The 18,410-nt window shown below is 38.0% G+C and overlaps 2 protein-coding genes and 1 pseudogene across 3 annotated transcripts in view; 2 read left to right on the top strand and 1 right to left on the bottom strand.

Moving 5' to 3' along the window:
• Nucleotides 1-948: 948 nt before the first annotated feature.
• LOC101312161 lies at nucleotides 949-2,800 on the top strand (annotated as a pseudogene). The gene is made up of 3 exons (XR_184803.1): nucleotides 949-952; nucleotides 1,438-1,826; nucleotides 2,175-2,800. The product of XR_184803.1 is annotated as a glyoxylate/hydroxypyruvate reductase HPR3-like (transcript).
• Nucleotides 2,801-4,901: 2,101 nt separating this feature from the next.
• LOC101305558 (sulfate transporter 1.3-like) lies at nucleotides 4,902-11,126 on the bottom strand. Its single transcript, XM_004299556.1, has 16 exons — nucleotides 11,037-11,126; nucleotides 10,562-10,612; nucleotides 9,230-9,361; nucleotides 8,614-8,946; nucleotides 8,461-8,509; nucleotides 8,140-8,347; nucleotides 7,861-8,035; nucleotides 7,659-7,724; nucleotides 7,456-7,569; nucleotides 7,212-7,328; nucleotides 6,976-7,102; nucleotides 6,367-6,653; nucleotides 6,084-6,274; nucleotides 5,756-5,841; nucleotides 5,595-5,671; nucleotides 4,902-5,323 (listed from the first exon to the last, which is right to left on the bottom strand). The coding sequence occupies exons 4-16, from the start codon at nucleotides 8,926-8,928 to the stop codon at nucleotides 5,180-5,182; spliced, it is 1,956 nt and encodes a 651-aa protein (XP_004299604.1). The 5' UTR covers nucleotides 8,929-8,946; nucleotides 9,230-9,361; nucleotides 10,562-10,612; nucleotides 11,037-11,126; the 3' UTR covers nucleotides 4,902-5,179.
• Nucleotides 11,127-18,137: 7,011 nt separating this feature from the next.
• The window catches only part of LOC101311871 (probable peptide/nitrate transporter At5g62680-like), a 37,734-nt gene continuing 37,461 nt past the window's right edge, over nucleotides 18,138-18,410 (top strand). The window contains exon 1 of the mRNA XM_004301260.1: nucleotides 18,138-18,295. Within this exon, the coding sequence (XP_004301308.1) occupies nucleotides 18,138-18,295 (158 nt within the window). The remainder of the gene's footprint in view (nucleotides 18,296-18,410) is intronic.

The following is an 18,410-nucleotide window of genomic DNA, read 5'->3' as shown; positions in this document are numbered from 1 at the left end:
CGGAAGAAAAAGGAGGACACCCCCAATACAGTTATTTACTTATTTTGTTTTTAACAGAGATTTAGTTTTATATTTGGTTTTAATAAATTATAATGAAGGGTAATATTAGAAAATAATTAATTGCTGGGTTTACTTAGTCATTTACTGAGTACATCTAGGAGCACCCAAATAATACCCTAATGTCATTCGCATCAGCGATTCGCATCCTCCCATTCTCTTTCCACCCCGAGCAGAGCATAATCCGTTGCTGATCTATAATAATTAATACTGTATGACTTTTTTATAAGGTTAACCATGCATTTCTCCTAAATATTGATGTTGAAAATATATATTCCAAGTTTCCAACAACGGTTATTGTTTCACCGACAGGCCCAACAACATCACAATTAGCCCAACTTTATATCAATCATGCAGTAGGACATGCATGGCTAACTGGTGTGGTTCTAACCGTACAGGGCTCAATCAAGAAATGAAGAAATGAACAACCAACTTTCTTTGAATTATATGCATTTTTCGTTTTCCTTTTTCACTCTGTAAGCTGCGTCTATATTTTCCTTTCAATATGTAACCACGTTTAAGTTGCTGAGTTTGATAGCTTAAAATATCTCCTCTACTACTTCAAGTTGAAACCTGCAGCATTTTTGGCTCAATCATGCAAGAAATGAACAAGCTTTGAATTTTTTTCTGCATTTTTCCTCTCCTTTCAATTTGTAGTTCAACAACTGATCCTTCCTTCGCTTAATTATTTGGAGATGAATCAAAGTTCTATAATGGCGTGCTAACATCACCTCCCAGAACTACTAGTCATTCACAACCCTTATTCAGTCTTCACACGTTTCGAATCTGATTTCTCTTCCAAGTTTCATATCCTCAAAGCCAGAGGCAGAGCTACACTCCGGCCTCACGGGGTCCGAAGCCCCCTTGACTTTTCTATAGATACATATATGTATGGGTATTTTATTAACTAAACTAATGACATATGTATGTTTTTGCTACAGAACCCCCCCCCTTAAAGACCAAGTTCAAGTAATGTTAAGAGAGTTTACACCCTCCTACCCATGCATTACCCACGTGATCATCATATATTAATTATGAACAAACAACAAGGGTAGTATTCAATGTACAACTAAAATAATTATTATTAATAATTCCTCACAATCATTAGCATTTGTAGCTTTTCAGTTTTGACGGCTTCGTCCCTATATCGGGATTTACGGTACTACTTAGGCTACTTCGTGACACACATTATTTGTTTTTATTAGTTTGTAGCAAGTAAGAAATACATATCGTTTATGTTTTGATTTATTATATTTGAATACTCATTATTTATATGAATTTTGTTTTAATTGACCGTTGGTTTATATTATTACGTTTTCATCTTAATTATATTATAGTAATCGATTGTATAATCAATATTTTATATACGGACCCCGTAAGTTCAAATCCTGGCTCCGCCCCTGCTCAAAGCATGGGAGTCGCCACTCCCTCTCGATCAGTTCTTGACCACCCATGCACGCTCGGTGCGAGCCATGTTTTGCTACTTTAACTTCACCCAGGTTAACGCCGATCTCCTCCGCCTGCTACCGGCATTGGAACTTGTGGTGACTCCCACTGTCGGTGTCAACCACATCGACTTGACAGAGTGCAGGAGGCGTGGAATATCCGTAGCCAATGCCGGAGCTGCATACTCAGAAGATGTTGCTGATTGTGCTGTAGGTTTGTTCATTGATGTGCACAGAAGGCTTTCAGCTGCAGATCTATATATCAGACAACGGGGCATCGGCACACCAGATGATCGTCGTAATTTTCCTCTAACTGGTAGCAAGGTCATTGATTTATTACTTCCACTTCCATTTGTTCTATAAAAGTATTAAAACTATACCAAGGCTATTGTCGAGGGTCAGTTTAATTTTCTCATCAGAATAGTTGACGGAATCGAATAAGCATTCCGGTCCAAATGAGCCTGCATAATTTTTATGGCTAGGTAATTTTGTTTGTTGTCTATATGTACATGTCAACTGATTGCCGACAAATAATGCGATCTGCTAATTTAATCTGAAAATGACCTTATAATTACTATGTAGTAACTAAGTGATCAAATATTATTTTCTCAACGATATATTCATTTCTGATGTTATATGTGTACGTCAATATTGTAATGTAATTTCAGTTAGGTGGCAAGCGAGGGGATTGTTGGATTGGGAAGCATCGGCTATGAAGTCGCTAAAAGACTTGAGGCCTTTGGGTGCAGTATCTCATACAACACAAGGAGAGAAAAGCCATGCGTATCATACCCCTTCTATTCCGATGTATGTGAACTTGCAGCTAACAATGATTCCCGCATCATCTGTTGTGCCTTAACAGTCCAAACGCACCACCTCATCAACAAGCAAGTCTTATCGGCACTCGGAAGAGATTGTCAACGTAGGGCGCGGGGCTGTCATTGATGAGAAGGAACTGGTGAGGTGTTTGGTGCACGGAGAGATTAGAGGTGCTGGTTTGGATGTGTTTGAGGATGAGCCTCATGTTCCTAAGGTGCTGTTTGGATTAGACAACGTTGTTCTTTCCCCGCATACAGCTGCTTTTACTCCTCAATCTTTCCAGACTGAGAATGATGTGATGGTGGCCAATTTGGAAGCTTTCTTCTCTGATCAACCTTTGGTTACTCCGTTCATAGATGACTATTATGCATCATACATATGATCTGGGTTATGTGGTTTGGTACAAGCCTCAAGTGTGGATGAAATTGGGCTAGCTTCTCTGGAAACGATTGCTCTCTTCTTTTTTAAGGGTTAAGGTTGGTGTCTTTCCCTTAACTTGAAATACGCTTCTTCTTTTATCTTTTCATGATTAAGGAAGTCAGTCGTTAACGGCCAAATGAGTTTAGGATCGATACTTATGTTATATATAGGCGGGGGTATGAATGTGGGATACCATAATAATATTTTTGTAATGTAAAATTCTAAATTGTATGCACCTTTTTCCCTACCATGAATTATGATTACATTTCTTCAATATCATTGATTTTTTTTTTTTCCAACTGTTGGCAAATTATTGAAATTAATGGTAAGCCAAGGTACTTAACAGTTCCTTTATATTTAGTACATTTTAGGTTAACTTTATGGTAAGATGTGATAACGGAGCTAATAATATGGCTTTGTTTACCATACATTAATATACGTAATGACAAGTCAAGTAGACTAAGTTCGATATATATAAAGGAAGACCGAGTGTATATGTATACATACGTAGATGACTCTTTTTCAATGTGTCCTAGATTAGAGGACACATTTTTAGTGTCCTTGTTTAGGACTTAAGATGACTCCGGGATAGATGACTCTTTTTTAATTTTAATGTGTCCTTGTACATATTTAAGGACTTTTTTCCAATGTCCTTAAATCATATTCAAGAGTCATTTATGCATCTGTATCAAATCTAGTCTACTTAATTAGCGTAGAACTTTTTAATTAAATAGCATCATATATACACCTTGGACGATATATATCTTCAGGTGCACTCACGGCGTGCACTGTCAGAGAATTTGTAAGGATTCTGATACTTTTAGTTTTAGACCACCCCACCTTATCTCTTAACAAGTTAGTGCTGAATGGATCAGCTGCCTCTTTCTGGTTATTGATATAAAGGAATTTCTTCTACTTTCTGCTTCTGGTACCGTTTTCAGATGAGGATCCCACTCTCCACTTTAACCTGCCCTCTTTTTAAAATGGCCCTCATGCATTTAGTCCTCAGTCCTTCACCCCATTAGTTCACCACTGAAGCTGGACTTATTCCTCTTTCTCATTCATCCGTTTTCCATATTCCAACTTCCTAGTCTCCATTCTCTTCCACCTTATATACACTCTTACACTTCTTTCTCACATAATTACAACCCCCTTTCAGTTTCTTCAAGCTTTCTTCTACCAATTTGGTTGTCTAGGATGACAGATCCGGCCAGCTGTATCTTCTACAACTGTGAGGACGATCAGCAGATTTTTGCAGCAAACAACTCTGCAGGTAAGGCTAGCAATTCTGTTAAACTCAAAGGGATCCTATTTTTCAACTAGATACATATATAGAATTAGAATAAGAAGATTATACGTTTGGATAAAAGGAGATACGTACGTTTTGTGTTATATATATCTAGCTTCAGTCTTTCTGTCTGCTCACATTATTTATCTCAAGTCTTCTGCCTTGATCTCCATAACAAGTGTTCAGGTGGTTTTACTAATAAGAAGAGTATTTTCCTTTTTCCTTTTTGTTTGTTCTAGCTCTGATATATGTAGCTTGTGCTTAATTAGTAAAGTAATCTCATACATGCACATACATATGTACGTATGTACGTACATAGATGTAATGCGACAATTGAGTTTCATACCTATACCTTGCCTTTCGACTACATGAGATTGTCATTGATAGTTCATTGATATATTTCCCTACATCTACTAGTAGTTTGTCTTAGCATTTTAGCAACCAAATATTTAGCTACTGGCTCGAGTATATGGGCAATGGTTGTGCTACTGATCGATTTGGTACATACTTCTAAATTCTAATAGCCAACAGTCATGCAAACACCTGAGCATCGATCTCTAATGTCTTTCTGAGGTATACGATCCCATGCAGCTTGCTCTGCCTCTTTATTCCTTGTTTCATTTGTAGGGTTAGGTGAGAATTTATGTTAGCTTAACATCCATTGTTGGATCATTTGTTAACGATTCCTTAGTTATTAGAAGTACTGCAGTCTAGAAATTGTATAATACAGATTTACCAAAAAAAAAAAAATTGTATAATACAGAAAAACAAAAACAAAAAATCATAAAGGAATATGTTTTCCAAGTTAAACCATAAATTTCATTTATCAATTTCAAATGCAGGCATTTCGTCATGGATACAAAACAAGCTATTGGGAAGTTAAACAATACATTTGAGATAGTGGCATAGTGCACCTTTGTCCACCTTTTTATATCATTCTCTTTTCTTTTTTACTTGGACTGGACCAAGGAGGCATGCACTCTCAGTCTCACCTAAACCACTTTCATAATTGGCTTCCCCACCATCACCTTGATTAATCTGGACTTGTTATGCAACTCCCTTTCTATTTTCAACAATAATGCATACTTGTTTTGCCAATTCCATTTCTCTCAATACAACCATGAACCATCATATCCAATAATGTTCATCCTCAAGCTTCTTCTACCAATGTTGGTGAACAGGATGAGACGGCTTCTGCAACTGTGAGAAAGATTCTGTCTTCACCGATCAAGTTTGCAACATGGGATGCATGAAGCTTGTCGATCACCACCGGACCGGGATTTGCGAGAACAAGCTGCACAAGAAACTTGGAGGTAAGGAACTTTGAAGAAATTTAATTATCACATAAAATAGCAGCATGTTTTTATTTTTTCATCAAGTGGAGTTGAAGGTATAAGTGGGAAATGTTCTCTTGCCATTTTCCGAACCGTGTATGTTAGACCTTAAAGCCATAGATTAGGTCGATTTTTTTTCTCAAATATGTGCTCCCAGATTGACGGTCTAACAATTTACATGCCGCATCCGGCAATTGAGAGGAGATTGATATTAAGTGTGAAGTTATATACCTGAATGCCTCTGTTTTGGAGACTCTTGTGTAACTCTTCCAGAGCATGAATGCCACTGGTATCAATGTCGGTCACGGCTGCAACAAACACAAGACAGTATGAGAAATGAGTTTAGATGAGGTCAAGAGCATTTTTTGAATGTTGGTAAAAGAACTGCTTACGTGACATTTCCACTATCAAAAATTGAATGTTTGGTAGGTAGGCTGCTTTTAGCTGCTCTTCCTCGTCAGCCAGCCATCTCAATATCCTGCAAGGAAGTGAAACTTGAGTTAGGACTAAGAAACAGATCAGCTTATTTCTAGGCATGAGGCCATATGGACTCCTAGAAACTAATCAAATTAGTTACTAAAAGAGTGAACTGTTTCTCATCTTCTTCTGTTCATTTGGCTTTCCACTGTAGGGTTACCTTACATCTAAATCCTCTCAATCATAATTAGTTTTAATAGTTCGGTCAGCTATCAATTTAGGACAATTAGAGAGCATCTGTACCTCTCCTTAATGTAATTGGAATTGGAAAAGTAAATGGCAGAATCCACCCGTACAATCATTACTCCCGGAACCTTGGTTGCTTCTGGGTATTGTTGGATGTTTCTATACACAGTTGTGCTAGGAATCTTCCCGAGCAATGCAGTCCGTGGCCTGGTGACTTGTAAGAGGATTTTAGCAAAGGAAATTGTGACCTGGGTGGAAACACAAGTTAAGTTACACTACTGCTCTCTGCATGATAGTATTGGAATATAAGGTAGTAGTTGACAAAGATGATCTTATATACCGCAATTAACAGGCCTATCTCCACAGATGCAAAGATCACTCCAAAGAAGGCCCCCATACAAGCGACAAAATCAAATTTATCAATCTTCCATATGAGGATTGCTGCTTGGAAGTCGATTAGGTTGATCACAGCAGATATAATGATGGCGGCAAGAATGGCATTTGGGGTATACTTGAAAAGAGGAGTAATGAATTGCAAGGTTAGGAAAACAACAACGGACATAATGATGTTAGAGACTGCAGATTGGCAACCAGCCATGTAGTTGACCGCTGAGCGAGAGAATGAACCTACAAGTATGACAAATATATAATTAGTTTGATTTCATGTTACTAGTCAGATGTCCCTAATCCCTAAGCCCTAAGAACCCGAAGAGTTTCACCCAACCACTGAGTTGCTAGGTTTTAATCTTGGCATAAAATTATGCAGTAATTTTATCAATCCTCAAAATTTTATAAAGATCTTTAGGTACAAATGGACATTTGATTGTCCATCTTTCGCCAAAAAGGTCCATGGCTGCTAACTACGGGAATTGATCCTTTGGCATAAATATTCATTTCTAACTACCGTTGTGAATCATCGTGCAAATAGTATGTAATTCATTTTTCTCACCTGTTGCAACGTAGCAGGATGTGAATGAGCCAATAATATTCATTGTTCCCATAGCAACCATTTCTTTGTTTCCATCTATTTGGTAGTCCTTCATGGCAGCGAAAGTTCTTCCAATTGCTATAGCTTCCTGATCGTTCATATAAATAAGAGAAGAGTAAAATTTACAGAGGAATTAGATACATGCAAGTGAAACAAATTCTACAGTTGATAAGAAAAAAATGGGTTATAATACTTACTGTTAATGCTATCATGCCAGCCACAATGCCAATCTTAAAACCCTTTGCGACATAGTCACCAGTGAAAAATATTTGCTTCACAGATGAAGGATTGATTCCTTTTTCTATATGCCTCACCTTTATACATAGAAAAACAGTTAGTACTTCTGCTGATGGATGCTATCACCCTTAAGTACGTATTTTAAAAGTACAAAAATAGTGATAGAAAACGGGAGGAATAAATATCATGATGTAAAGTGCATACAATCTCAACTCCTTGCTTGTCTGCACGAGTTATGTATACAAAGAAAGTGGAAAGAACAACGGATATCAGCGGTGCAATTGCTGGAACCCAGAAGAACTTCTTATTCTTCTTTCCCTGTTCCCCAAATCATGTGAAAGTCAGACAGTTAACAACAAGCTTGGATCATAGTTGGTTAGTCATGGTAAGGTGTTTGGGAGTCTTACAATATATTTACAGACTATCAAAAATGTCAAAAATGAAGCTCCAATGACTATTGTCTGCCAGTTCCACTGCAAATTTATGAAATATGTGAATCATTATTTTGATAATGCAGGTTTCAGACCCAATATAGAAGACAGAGAATCAGAGACACAAATAGAGGAAAAGCACAGTGATGAATGAGTTGGAGAGGTAGATATAACTTACTCCATTTTGAGCTGAGCTAAACACTGAGTCCATAACAGAGATTATATCAGTTTTCTTCGTGAACTTTTTTATTCCAAGAAAACCCTTGAGCTGTTGGAGGGCAATTGTGATCGCAGCACCACCCATAAAACCAACAATGGCAGCATGAGATAGGAAATCAATCAAAAATCCCATCCTGATAGTAAAAAAAAAAGAAGTTTCATTATTATCACATAGATAAAATAAGCAAAGGTAGAATCAGACTTAAAGTCATAAACATTAAGAAAAGTAATGAAATACCTCAAAATTCCAAGGGTGGCTTGGGTGATCCCCGCAAAAAACGTAGCCGTAAATGCCAGCCGCAGGTAATCTTCTGGGTTAGTAGTGGGGTCGATCTCATTCTGCAGCAAGGTACCCAACAGGAGGGACACCACTGCCACAGGTCCGATGGCGATATCTCTTGAGCTACCCATGACAGCATAGATCAGAGGTGGAACGAAGCTGGAGTCTGAAAAGGTTTAGAACAACAGAAGAGATGTCTCAGTCTAACAACAACATCCAACAAAAGTATTTATAAACTTATAACCAATGAAGGTACTGTTGATCAGCAAAGGTACTTACAGAGTCCATATTGGGGAGCCAAATTTGCAAGCTTTGAATATCCAATATCCTGATTGTCCAGTTTAGAAAATCATAAGAGCTATGAGCACAAAAATATTCTATACATTTATTTAGCTTTCTATCCAAGCATGATCTATTAAGCTGCTAACTTACCTGAGGAATGCAGAGACTAGCAATAGTCAGTCCAGCAATTAAGTCCCCCCTAAAATTCACTAGGTTGTAATTTCTTCCCCATTCAAGTATGGGAAAAACGGCCTGCATGCCAAGGATGAGCTTTCTTGACTTTGATTGATGTTTGAAGGACCGTAGAGGATCATCGGAAAAGAATGTTTCTTTCACAGTGTTCATGAACTCCTTGAAGAGTTTTTGCTTTGGGGGAACTCCCACTTTGTGGATATATGTTCCACCCTGTGTGTCATCCATCTCTTTAGTATCAAGGTCCTTGTTGCTTGAATGAAATGAAGCCATCTATAGTATTCAGTTCACCTGTAATGCATGAAAAAAGCAACAAAAATCAATCACACGAATTGCCAGACAAAATGATTCTCATTATGAACACAGAGTGATAGAGCAGAAGTAAACCACTATGCGCAGGCTATAGTTTCATGCAAAATGCATTTCCACACCATCTACCTTCAAATTTTTTGAAGTTCACTAATCAACTAGTCAATAGGAATATTGGTCTGAATAAACGTGCATTCAGTTGAGATAAGAGAAAAATTATAAGACTGTTCAGCCAAACGTGATAGTTGTTGAGACTGAATCTAACCCAGTGAAAGGAATGGATGCTAGAGAAGGTTTGCGCGAACAATTCTCTGAGGCTTAAGTGAATGCTAAATGAAGCTAGGAAGCTCTTCCTTATATAAGAACTTCAAAAGGACTTCTAGTCAAACTTTTCAAGCTGAAAGAGAGAAGCACAAAATATCATGGTTAATAAGGAGTGAATCTGGATATATTGCATGTCATGTACATGATTAATAAAAATTCAAGCAGAAATTTCAATCACAAACCAGCCAACCCACAAATTGATTATTCAATCTCTGGTGATTGATGTAAGCAAAGTGCTCATCATCACTTCCATAATTATAGTGCTTAGGAGTATAATATGTTGAGAGAGATGGTCTTGACTCTTGACTTTTAAGAGCAGATACTAGCAACCCGAAAACCAGAAGAATTTATATATTTATAACATATCCACTTTTTATAACTTCTACAGTCTCAAATAATTATTTATTTAGCCTCATCTTTCAACCTAAAGTCCTCTCAACCAGACACCAGTGAAGTCTAGCTCGAAGTAGACGTTTTCGTAGTTAACTGGCGTCTGAAATGAAACAAACAAAGAACATGGGATACAATTCTTACTTATGGTCCCAATTTGACATAAACCTCTGTTATTCCTAAACAGAGACCTATAAACTAACTGGCTTTTCACCTAATGCTAAGAATTTTCCGAGGACCACAACCAAAATTTGATTGACCAATGACAAAATGAGCCAGAATGAGGGGTGAGAAATAAAGGGTATGCAATTTTCATTACAGAAGAGGCCAAGTTGTCAAATTAAGCAACACCTTGTTGGAGACGCTAAACCTTAAAGTTTTACAATGTTGATGGATGCTGAAATAGCACCATCAAAGGCTTTAGCGTTAGAACTACGGTCACACAAAAATATGCTATAGCCAGAAAAGGATTATAAAAACACACTTCTCAATCAGCATAAATGTTCAAGAATCAATTATGCCCTCTTGGAATACCTTAAAAGCCAACTTGATCTATCCAATTTTGAAATGCGTAATCTTAAAACTATTCGGTTTTAGCATTAACATCACCCCTACAATTCCATTCACTTGAATTCAGTTCAACATATCAAGCAGAAGAATAAAATCAGGAACAGATGGTGATGATGTTGATATGCACAAGCAAATACCAAGAGATTTGTCTTGCTTATGTTGTGGTGATGGGTCACTTCGAAATTCAAATTGCATTAACATGTAATGGTTTAGGGACAGAGAGGAAGAGAATAAAGTCTAAAATAGAGCCTGTTCACCTCCTACATACGCTTCTCATGAAAACCACTGATAGTGGGAGGTAGTATTTACACACCTAAACCAGAAGTCTTCCCTTTCTGAAAATCTCCACTTTGGCTCAAACCTCCTGTACACAGAAGGCATAAAGAAATAATTATATAACACACAAAAGGGGCACAAATACAATATTTATATACACAGAAAAGGCATAACCCAGCAATGGATTTCCACCTTCTCTTTCTTCCCACACTCTCAATGGTCCTCAATGTCACAGAGAAGAAGAAGAAGAAGAAAATTCAAAATTTTATTCACAAAAAGGGGAAACCCAATTTATATATGAATGTAAAAGGCGCAATCTTTGAACAAGTAGAAGATGTAAGAAGAAGCCCAAATCGCGTCCAGGTACAGTGAACCCCAAAATGGCTCTAAATCCATCATTCACACAGAGAAGAAGTCCCCCAGAAAAAGGGAACAGAAAAAACCGCAATGAAATAGGAACCGTGTTTGCAACCAAAAAGGAATATTTGTAAATAAACCGGAATATTACCCACCTCGACGCAAGAAGAATCTCAAAACGATGAAAACTAGAAACGAAATTCGCATTGGTTTTCTCAGTGAATCATTATTCATATCGTTCAGTATAATGTGTTATTGTGTTGGTCGAAGACTATAGGAGTACGTGGTGGTTGTTTACGGAAGCGCTGTGGTCATCGACGACTGATCTCCACGTGCATGTTACAAAGGTCAGCGAGAAAACAAAAGAAAGAAACGACTTGTATGGCTTGCATGGCCCCGCCTGTGTTTTTCTTAGTTCGTTGAGATTGAGATGGAAGTGGAACCCTCACACCAACTGAAAGGGGACGGGAATACGGCCAGGGTCTCGACGTGGCTAATTGTGTATGCTCCAAATCGTTGACCGTCGACCAGGGCTTTTAATTTTCAATTTTTAATTTTACAGGTGGTGAGACTTTATAAGAGCAATTGCATACGTAGACACTTGATAATTGCTGATTTACCAATTGAATTGCCCTTGTCAATTTACTATTTATCTTAAATTGATAATTACCTCTCTTTTATCAATGCACTGGCAATTTACATGCTAATTCATTATTACATTTTAATTTTAAATAACTTATTAATTGAAAATGTTAAACTTATAATTTGATTAATTAATAATGTGATTAATCGTACAATAGTCATTATTTCATGAAATTAAAATTACATAAGCGGAATATAAATTACATGATTTCCTAAACAACATTTTATAATCGGAAAATATAACTAATCAAACCCAGGTATATAGCAATCACTGCTACTATCATCAAACAAAGTTTTTGCCATAACACTTCTCTTCCTTGTTTTCCACCAACGCTTTTCATCTGGAGACATATTACTAGTATCCTTGCCCATAATTCTTGCATCTTCTTTCGCCTCTTCTAATTCCATAACCCTCTTTGAGTGAGCGGCAATTTCTTCATTTCTTTGCCTCACTAGCTCAACAGAAGCTTGTGTTGACTCAGCCATGGATTGAATAGAATGAACCAAACTTGAAGCAACATCTTGCACTTTCTTTCATTTCCTCATTGCTTCTTTGGCTCTCTTTTGCCTCATTGGTCTTGGCAAAGAGCCAGGTGGTGTCTCCATAACTTCATCATCATCCAAGTCAATTGGAGACTCATTTTCGGAGGTAGTATGTGTTGGAAATGATTCCGGTGCTCTTTCTTTGCTTAGTGGATCAACAAAATAAGGGTGGTGCTTAACTTTCTCCCAACAAACCCACTTATCAAATTCCTTAGGATGATGTTTCATGTAGATAGATTGTGCCTGATTCATCTAAAGGAGAATAAATTAATAAAAATCTATCGATATAATTTAAATATTTGTTAGGGATAAATTTGACATAAATAACAATAATGTTACAATTAATAATATAGAGAAGAAAAAAAACCTGGTCCATCATGTTACGGCCGCTCACTATATTATTGCGGGATTGAAGTTGTGCATTGTGTCAATCTTTGAGCATCTTTTTCAAATGCCGAAATTAAGATTGAAGAGCACTAGGGCTTCGATTTGTTGAAGGACCACGCCAATTTTCCACATAATCGGCAAATACTTTTTCCCATAACTTTGAAATATTTATTGATTTTCCGGTGATCGGATACACAGTTACACGGGCCCAAGAATCACATAATTGAATTTTCTCATCTTCTTGCCAATTGCAATTAGATTCTCCCATAGTTTGATGAGATAAGAAGAAATAGAAGCTAAAATTGATGAAGGAAGAAGATGGGGAGGAAAACTTTTGAAAGTTTTGGTGTGAGAAATTATAGAATGAAGATGAGTATTTATAGGGAAAATTTTGACCGTTGCAGTAAAAATTATGGAGCCGTTGCAACTGATATGGTGGACCCTACTTGTTATTACCCGGGCGATTTGATTGCCAAAAATTGGCAACCGGATTGGTGAATCGATTTCTCTGACGCGGGCCCCATGATTTTCTCGAGCAATCAATTTGCCGTTGCATTCAATATTTAGCTGAAAAGACATGGGACCCACTAATTGCCTCTTCAATTAGCGCAACGGTGCAACTGCTCTAAATGATACTAGTTGAGTGTCATACACATGGTGCGTAACCATATTTAGTTATTAACACCTCTCCTGTGAGGGCAAGATACCATAATCACGACCTCACAAAGCGGTTGCCAGAGCCGTACTTTGATTACCAACCGTCGGCTGGTCAAGCCCAACAACCCGACGGGCTGGCGTGGTGGTCACGTAGTCATACTCCACCATGAGCTTCCCACAACGGATAACCAAAAATTGGTATAACCTCTGAAGAAAAATAAGTTCACTCCAATAGTTAACTCTTCATTCACCGGATTAAGTAGCGACACCTGCTAACTTAGGAATAAGAGAGACATAAAACGACAACTCCTCTTGATCTATTATTACTTGTGTAGGTCCTGAAGACTTACTTCCCCCGCATTCTCTCACGATCCGGCTCCCAGGGCATTATTAGAAATAGTGGAGATATTAGTTTAGAGATTTTCATAGTACCTATTTTGTGATTCTTTTCTTTTTGTTTTTGATTTTTAGTTTATATGTTACAACATGATTGATTTTGTAAACCGGAACCGAAAATTCACTGGCTCATGTGTTTCTCGAAGCTGTGAAGACTGAAAAGTGACAATGCCTTTAGTATTTGTCTGCTCTGGGAGCTTCCTACATCATTGTGTGGTCTCCGTCCCGTGGGGCACATTGCATAAGCTCGAAGCTATGAGTTGTTGGCGGCACTGTGACGTTTTTTTTACAACAAAGGAGAGGAGTTTGTTCTCGTAAGTGTGGTGTACGTTTCAAGAAAAGCGAGTCGATTCTTCTTCAAAAGGTGTGAGGCTATGATTTTGAAATCGTTGATTGTGGTGGGTCTTTCCAGCTAGCATGTGTCTGTTTCAAGCTTTCGCAACAAGTTAAGTCTTTCCGACTGTTGTATACCAGTCTAGTCCCTCAAGGGCCGGAAGCAGCTTAAGTGCTTGGGTGCGGTGACTCATGTTTGTATCTCTCAAACCCAAGGCGGTGGCGTTTCCGATTAATCTGATTATGGAAGGTCGCGGTCGCCCACCAGAATGATACGGTGATGGGTGAAAATGCTTCTTACCAAGGCTCGTGCGACCGACATGAGTGGGGAGGATCAAGGATTAGGCAATAAACCACTTGGCCCCTAGCTTCTAGATTGCATTTATCTTGTGAATTGGGCTTTGAGTGGTTTAGTTCCTCTTTCTTGTCTTTCACTTGGGCGGGTGTGCTTTGGGTCTCAACATGACCCTATTTTAAGGTTATTCACTACATTGATGGGTGGAGGGTACATCAAAATTGTCTTTAGGCCCCAAGCTAATCAAGGCGAATGTTGAAAGCTATTCAATAGGTTAGATTGATGATTCTGTTTTGTAGCTTTGTAATGGCGTAGTGCTATGTCTGTGTCCGTTTGGGCAAATGTTTTAATAAGTCCACTACATACGTATTCTCGTAGTAATCTTTTTCAAGTAATTAATGAAATGCATTAATTTGATGAGAAAAAAAAAGTATCACGGTTTGATTGATAAAAATTTTAGTTGTGGAGATGAAACTCTCATTATCTCATTGACAGAATACTCTTGTGGGGTTGACAAAAAAAAATCATTACATATACAACATCATATTTTAAGACCTAAAGCACTTCCAATGTATAGTTCAATACTCATCCGTGATTATCAATCACACAAACGAATCAAATGCCCTAGACGTCGTATTTCTTCATTAATGTCTATTCCTACAAACATCACCTCTACAAGTGCATACTCTGCATCAGCACCTTGTCCTTCTCGGGGCTCGGGCACACTATCAACCATAACCCCAACTTGCTAAACATCGCAACATCTTCAACACTAGCACCTTTCGGAACTCAATAACGACGAGGCCTCGGATCGTTAGGCTTGGAAGCAAGTATGTTCTTACTCCCCTTGGGTTTTCCCTGTTTCTTAACCGACATCATCTCAACAATGCCATCCACATTTAGGAGAGAAAAAGAATTATATCTAGAGGATCAACAAAACCAACATCCATTCTAGATTTCTTACCAGAACTACGAAAGATCGTTGATGATTCAGTATGCACATCTAGGATATTGCGAGGTATTAGAGCTGGAGCAGTCACATCAACAGCGATGATTCAACAATAGTAGGAGTTGACCAAGAATGAACAATCTAGAGATATGCAATTAACATACCCATATACCCATATTCTGAAGCAAAGAATCAAAGTCCGAGTTGGCCATTGGATCGAAGAGACCTCCATTAATGTACCCAAAAACACTCGAGGCCCTATGTCAAGACCCACCCCAAATTTCACCCTGAAACCCAAGGTAAGTCCTGTGGGGTCCACCTCTAAGGAAAATTTACAGAAAATTCGACATAATCTACCTCGAAAATGGACAACCCTTACCTGAAAAATTCCATATACACTTCTATAATAAACCATCCAACCTCAACTCCTGGAGCTTTCCTGCTCCCCAAGTTCATAACATCTCCCGTAATACAACTAGCCTTAATCAACTACTAACTATCTCAAATGGTTATCAGAGCATATCTATAATGAAATAAAAACAATGAATAAAGAATAAGCGGAAACAACCTCTGACTATGCCTCAACTCCATGTATGCTCGATCTCATTTAAACTTAGCCTGCAAACTAGACATTTAAAACGAAAGGGCCCAAGATAAAGTAATTTGAAACGTTAGAGTGAGTGGACAAAAAAAAAAAATTAAATAACTTAACAAGAACATAATTTATATATTTTCCCATGTTTCAACTTTAAAACTTGGTTGCACGCAACTTTGAATGTCCTTAAAACTTTAAATCCAAATTCACTTAATAATAGATAAACCAGACCCACTGGTTAAATAAAACAAAAATCTCAAAATGAGGGATAAACCAGCCCCACTGGTTAATCAATTATATAACTAAGAAAAATAAATAAGGGGAAGAGTTATCACCATGAAAAAGGAGCCTCTAAGGCTCGGGTCGATGCGTCCCAGGCTATAATAACGTCCCACGTTAAGCGTACAACTCACATATGATGAGGACCTCTAATAAGGTAGCTAACTAATAAATATAAATACCGATCGGTTGCCTCCCAAACTATAATAGCGTCCCACGCTAAGCGCTCTACTCACCTATGGTGATGACCGCTAATAATGGTTAGCTAGCAATAATCAATATAAGCGACCCTATACTATGGTGACTAAAAACATACGAAATCACTTAAATCCATTAAACTTCCCCAATATCATACGAATGGTACGGTTCCCAACCGTACTTGAAAATCATCATAAGAAATTATATTAAAACTCAATGACGTGTCTCACACGTCAAAATATTCTCAAATTTATAAATATAAGCGAGATTTCAATATCAAATATAAATCATAAATAATAATATCTCCACTCGAAAATACTCGCTAAAATATTCTCCAAGTCAAAATCATTATGCCTCAAATAAACAATTAAATTATGATGGAGAACTACCGAAAATCCCATTTCGGTAATCATTTATAAATCTCAAAGTCATCAAAATAAAACCGATAATATTTAAATCTGGAGTCATAAAGAATATCAAAAATCAAATACCAACTTTATAACCCGAGCTCAAATCCATAAATCATGATCAACACTTAATCAATGCTTCAAACTCAATAAATTCAAGACCATAACATACACTGAAATTTTAATATAAGCTTGGTAAATAAAGTAATAAATTATAAAATCTTGCATGCTTATTTATTAAAATCAAAGTGTCCACTCACTATATACGGCTATGCCTGCCGTCGATCTGAGGTCTCCTAACACGATCCTCCTCACGTCCTGAACAATAAATAATATTAAGTCTCCCGACTAGATTAAAGCTTAAATAAATATTCCAAAAATAAAAGTGACACGACCCACCCCGAATTTCACCCTGAAACCCAGAGTAAGTCGTGCGGGGACCACCTCCAAGGAAAATTTACTGAAAAGATTAAGAAAATCTCCCTTGCAGATGGACAACCCTAACTCGAAAATTTCATATTACACTCTTAATTCAACACTTCCGAACCTCACATAATATACAATAATCTCAAAGTATTCAGAGCTACTAAACACAAGCGGAAGCAAGAAAACACGAGTAGGTTGAACAGGTAACCTACTGGCGAAAACTGGCAGAAATGCGGGTGACTATGCCTCGTCTCCTACTAGATCTGACCCGAACTTAAATATCATACTCAATAGTCGTAAATACAACCTCTCCAAAATACGACTTAAATCCAACGGCCGGATTCTACATTAATTACCCGCCAAAAATACCACACTTCGGAAATTCACAAACCTATCCAAATCTCATCCAAAAATTCCATAAATCACACCAATATACTCCTCTTAATATTCCACATACGAATTATCCTCCGCACATAATCGTCCCCGAAACCCCTCTAGGGACCAATTAAACTATTTACTCAAAGATCGGGACGGTAAAATTCTTATTATAATCACGCTAGTAAATAAGGTAAAAATATAAGGGTCGGGATGTGACAAAAAGGAAGTCTAAAAATTCTCCTCCCTTGCCCAATTTCTCCACTTTTAATCTAATATGGCTCACATTTCACCACACTTATCGATAGCCAAAAATTAACCTTTTTAGAGTTTAAAACCTGCTAAACCAATTGCCGAAATTCCAATCTAATAAACGCCACAATCCTTAACCATTAAAAAATCCCAAATCTTATCAAAACTCCTCCAAAAATCCTAAACTTACTTCATTAAGCTCCTCTCATGAAAATAAACCCAAAAACATGAAAAACTACCCCTAAGGGGCGGCGCGCAGCCTGCTCCGCCGGCAGCCGTATTCCGGCGACGTCCAATGCTTCCCAAATTTTAACACAACTATCCTCTCAACCCGCACAACAACTTCCTTAACTAGTACAAAATCCAATTCTAAGCCTAGTTAGGGTAATCGAACCAAAATAGTGGAATAATCCTAGAACTTCAATTATACATTACTCCATAACACGATCGAATTGAACCGATTCCATTTGAGGGATTACTAACCTTGATGAGAGCTACAAGATGAGCCAAGAATCACCGGCTATGGTGGCCGGAGGAGGGAGCTCCGACAAGAAGACAGTCGGCGTCTCCTGTGGGATTTCTCTCGATCGGCGGCGTTATGGCGGCTCTCACTGGTCCAGGGAGGGAGCTGGGTTGATGGCCGATCGTTTGGGACCAGTACGGCGGCGGACTGAGGCTGGGTCTCCGGCGGGTCGGGAAGCTTCGGGAGAGAGAGAGAGAGAGAGAGAGAGAGAGAGAGAGAGAGAGAGAGAGAGAGAGAGAGAGAGAGAGAGAGAGAGACGACGACGACGACGA

The sequence above is a fragment of the Fragaria vesca genome, linkage group LG5, assembly GCF_000184155.1.
Source record: "Fragaria vesca subsp. vesca linkage group LG5, FraVesHawaii_1.0, whole genome shotgun sequence".
Lineage (NCBI taxonomy): Eukaryota > Viridiplantae > Streptophyta > Magnoliopsida > Rosales > Rosaceae > Fragaria > Fragaria vesca.
The sequence above is the reverse complement of the archived record's forward strand: the minus strand, read 5'-3'. Positions and strand labels throughout refer to the sequence as shown.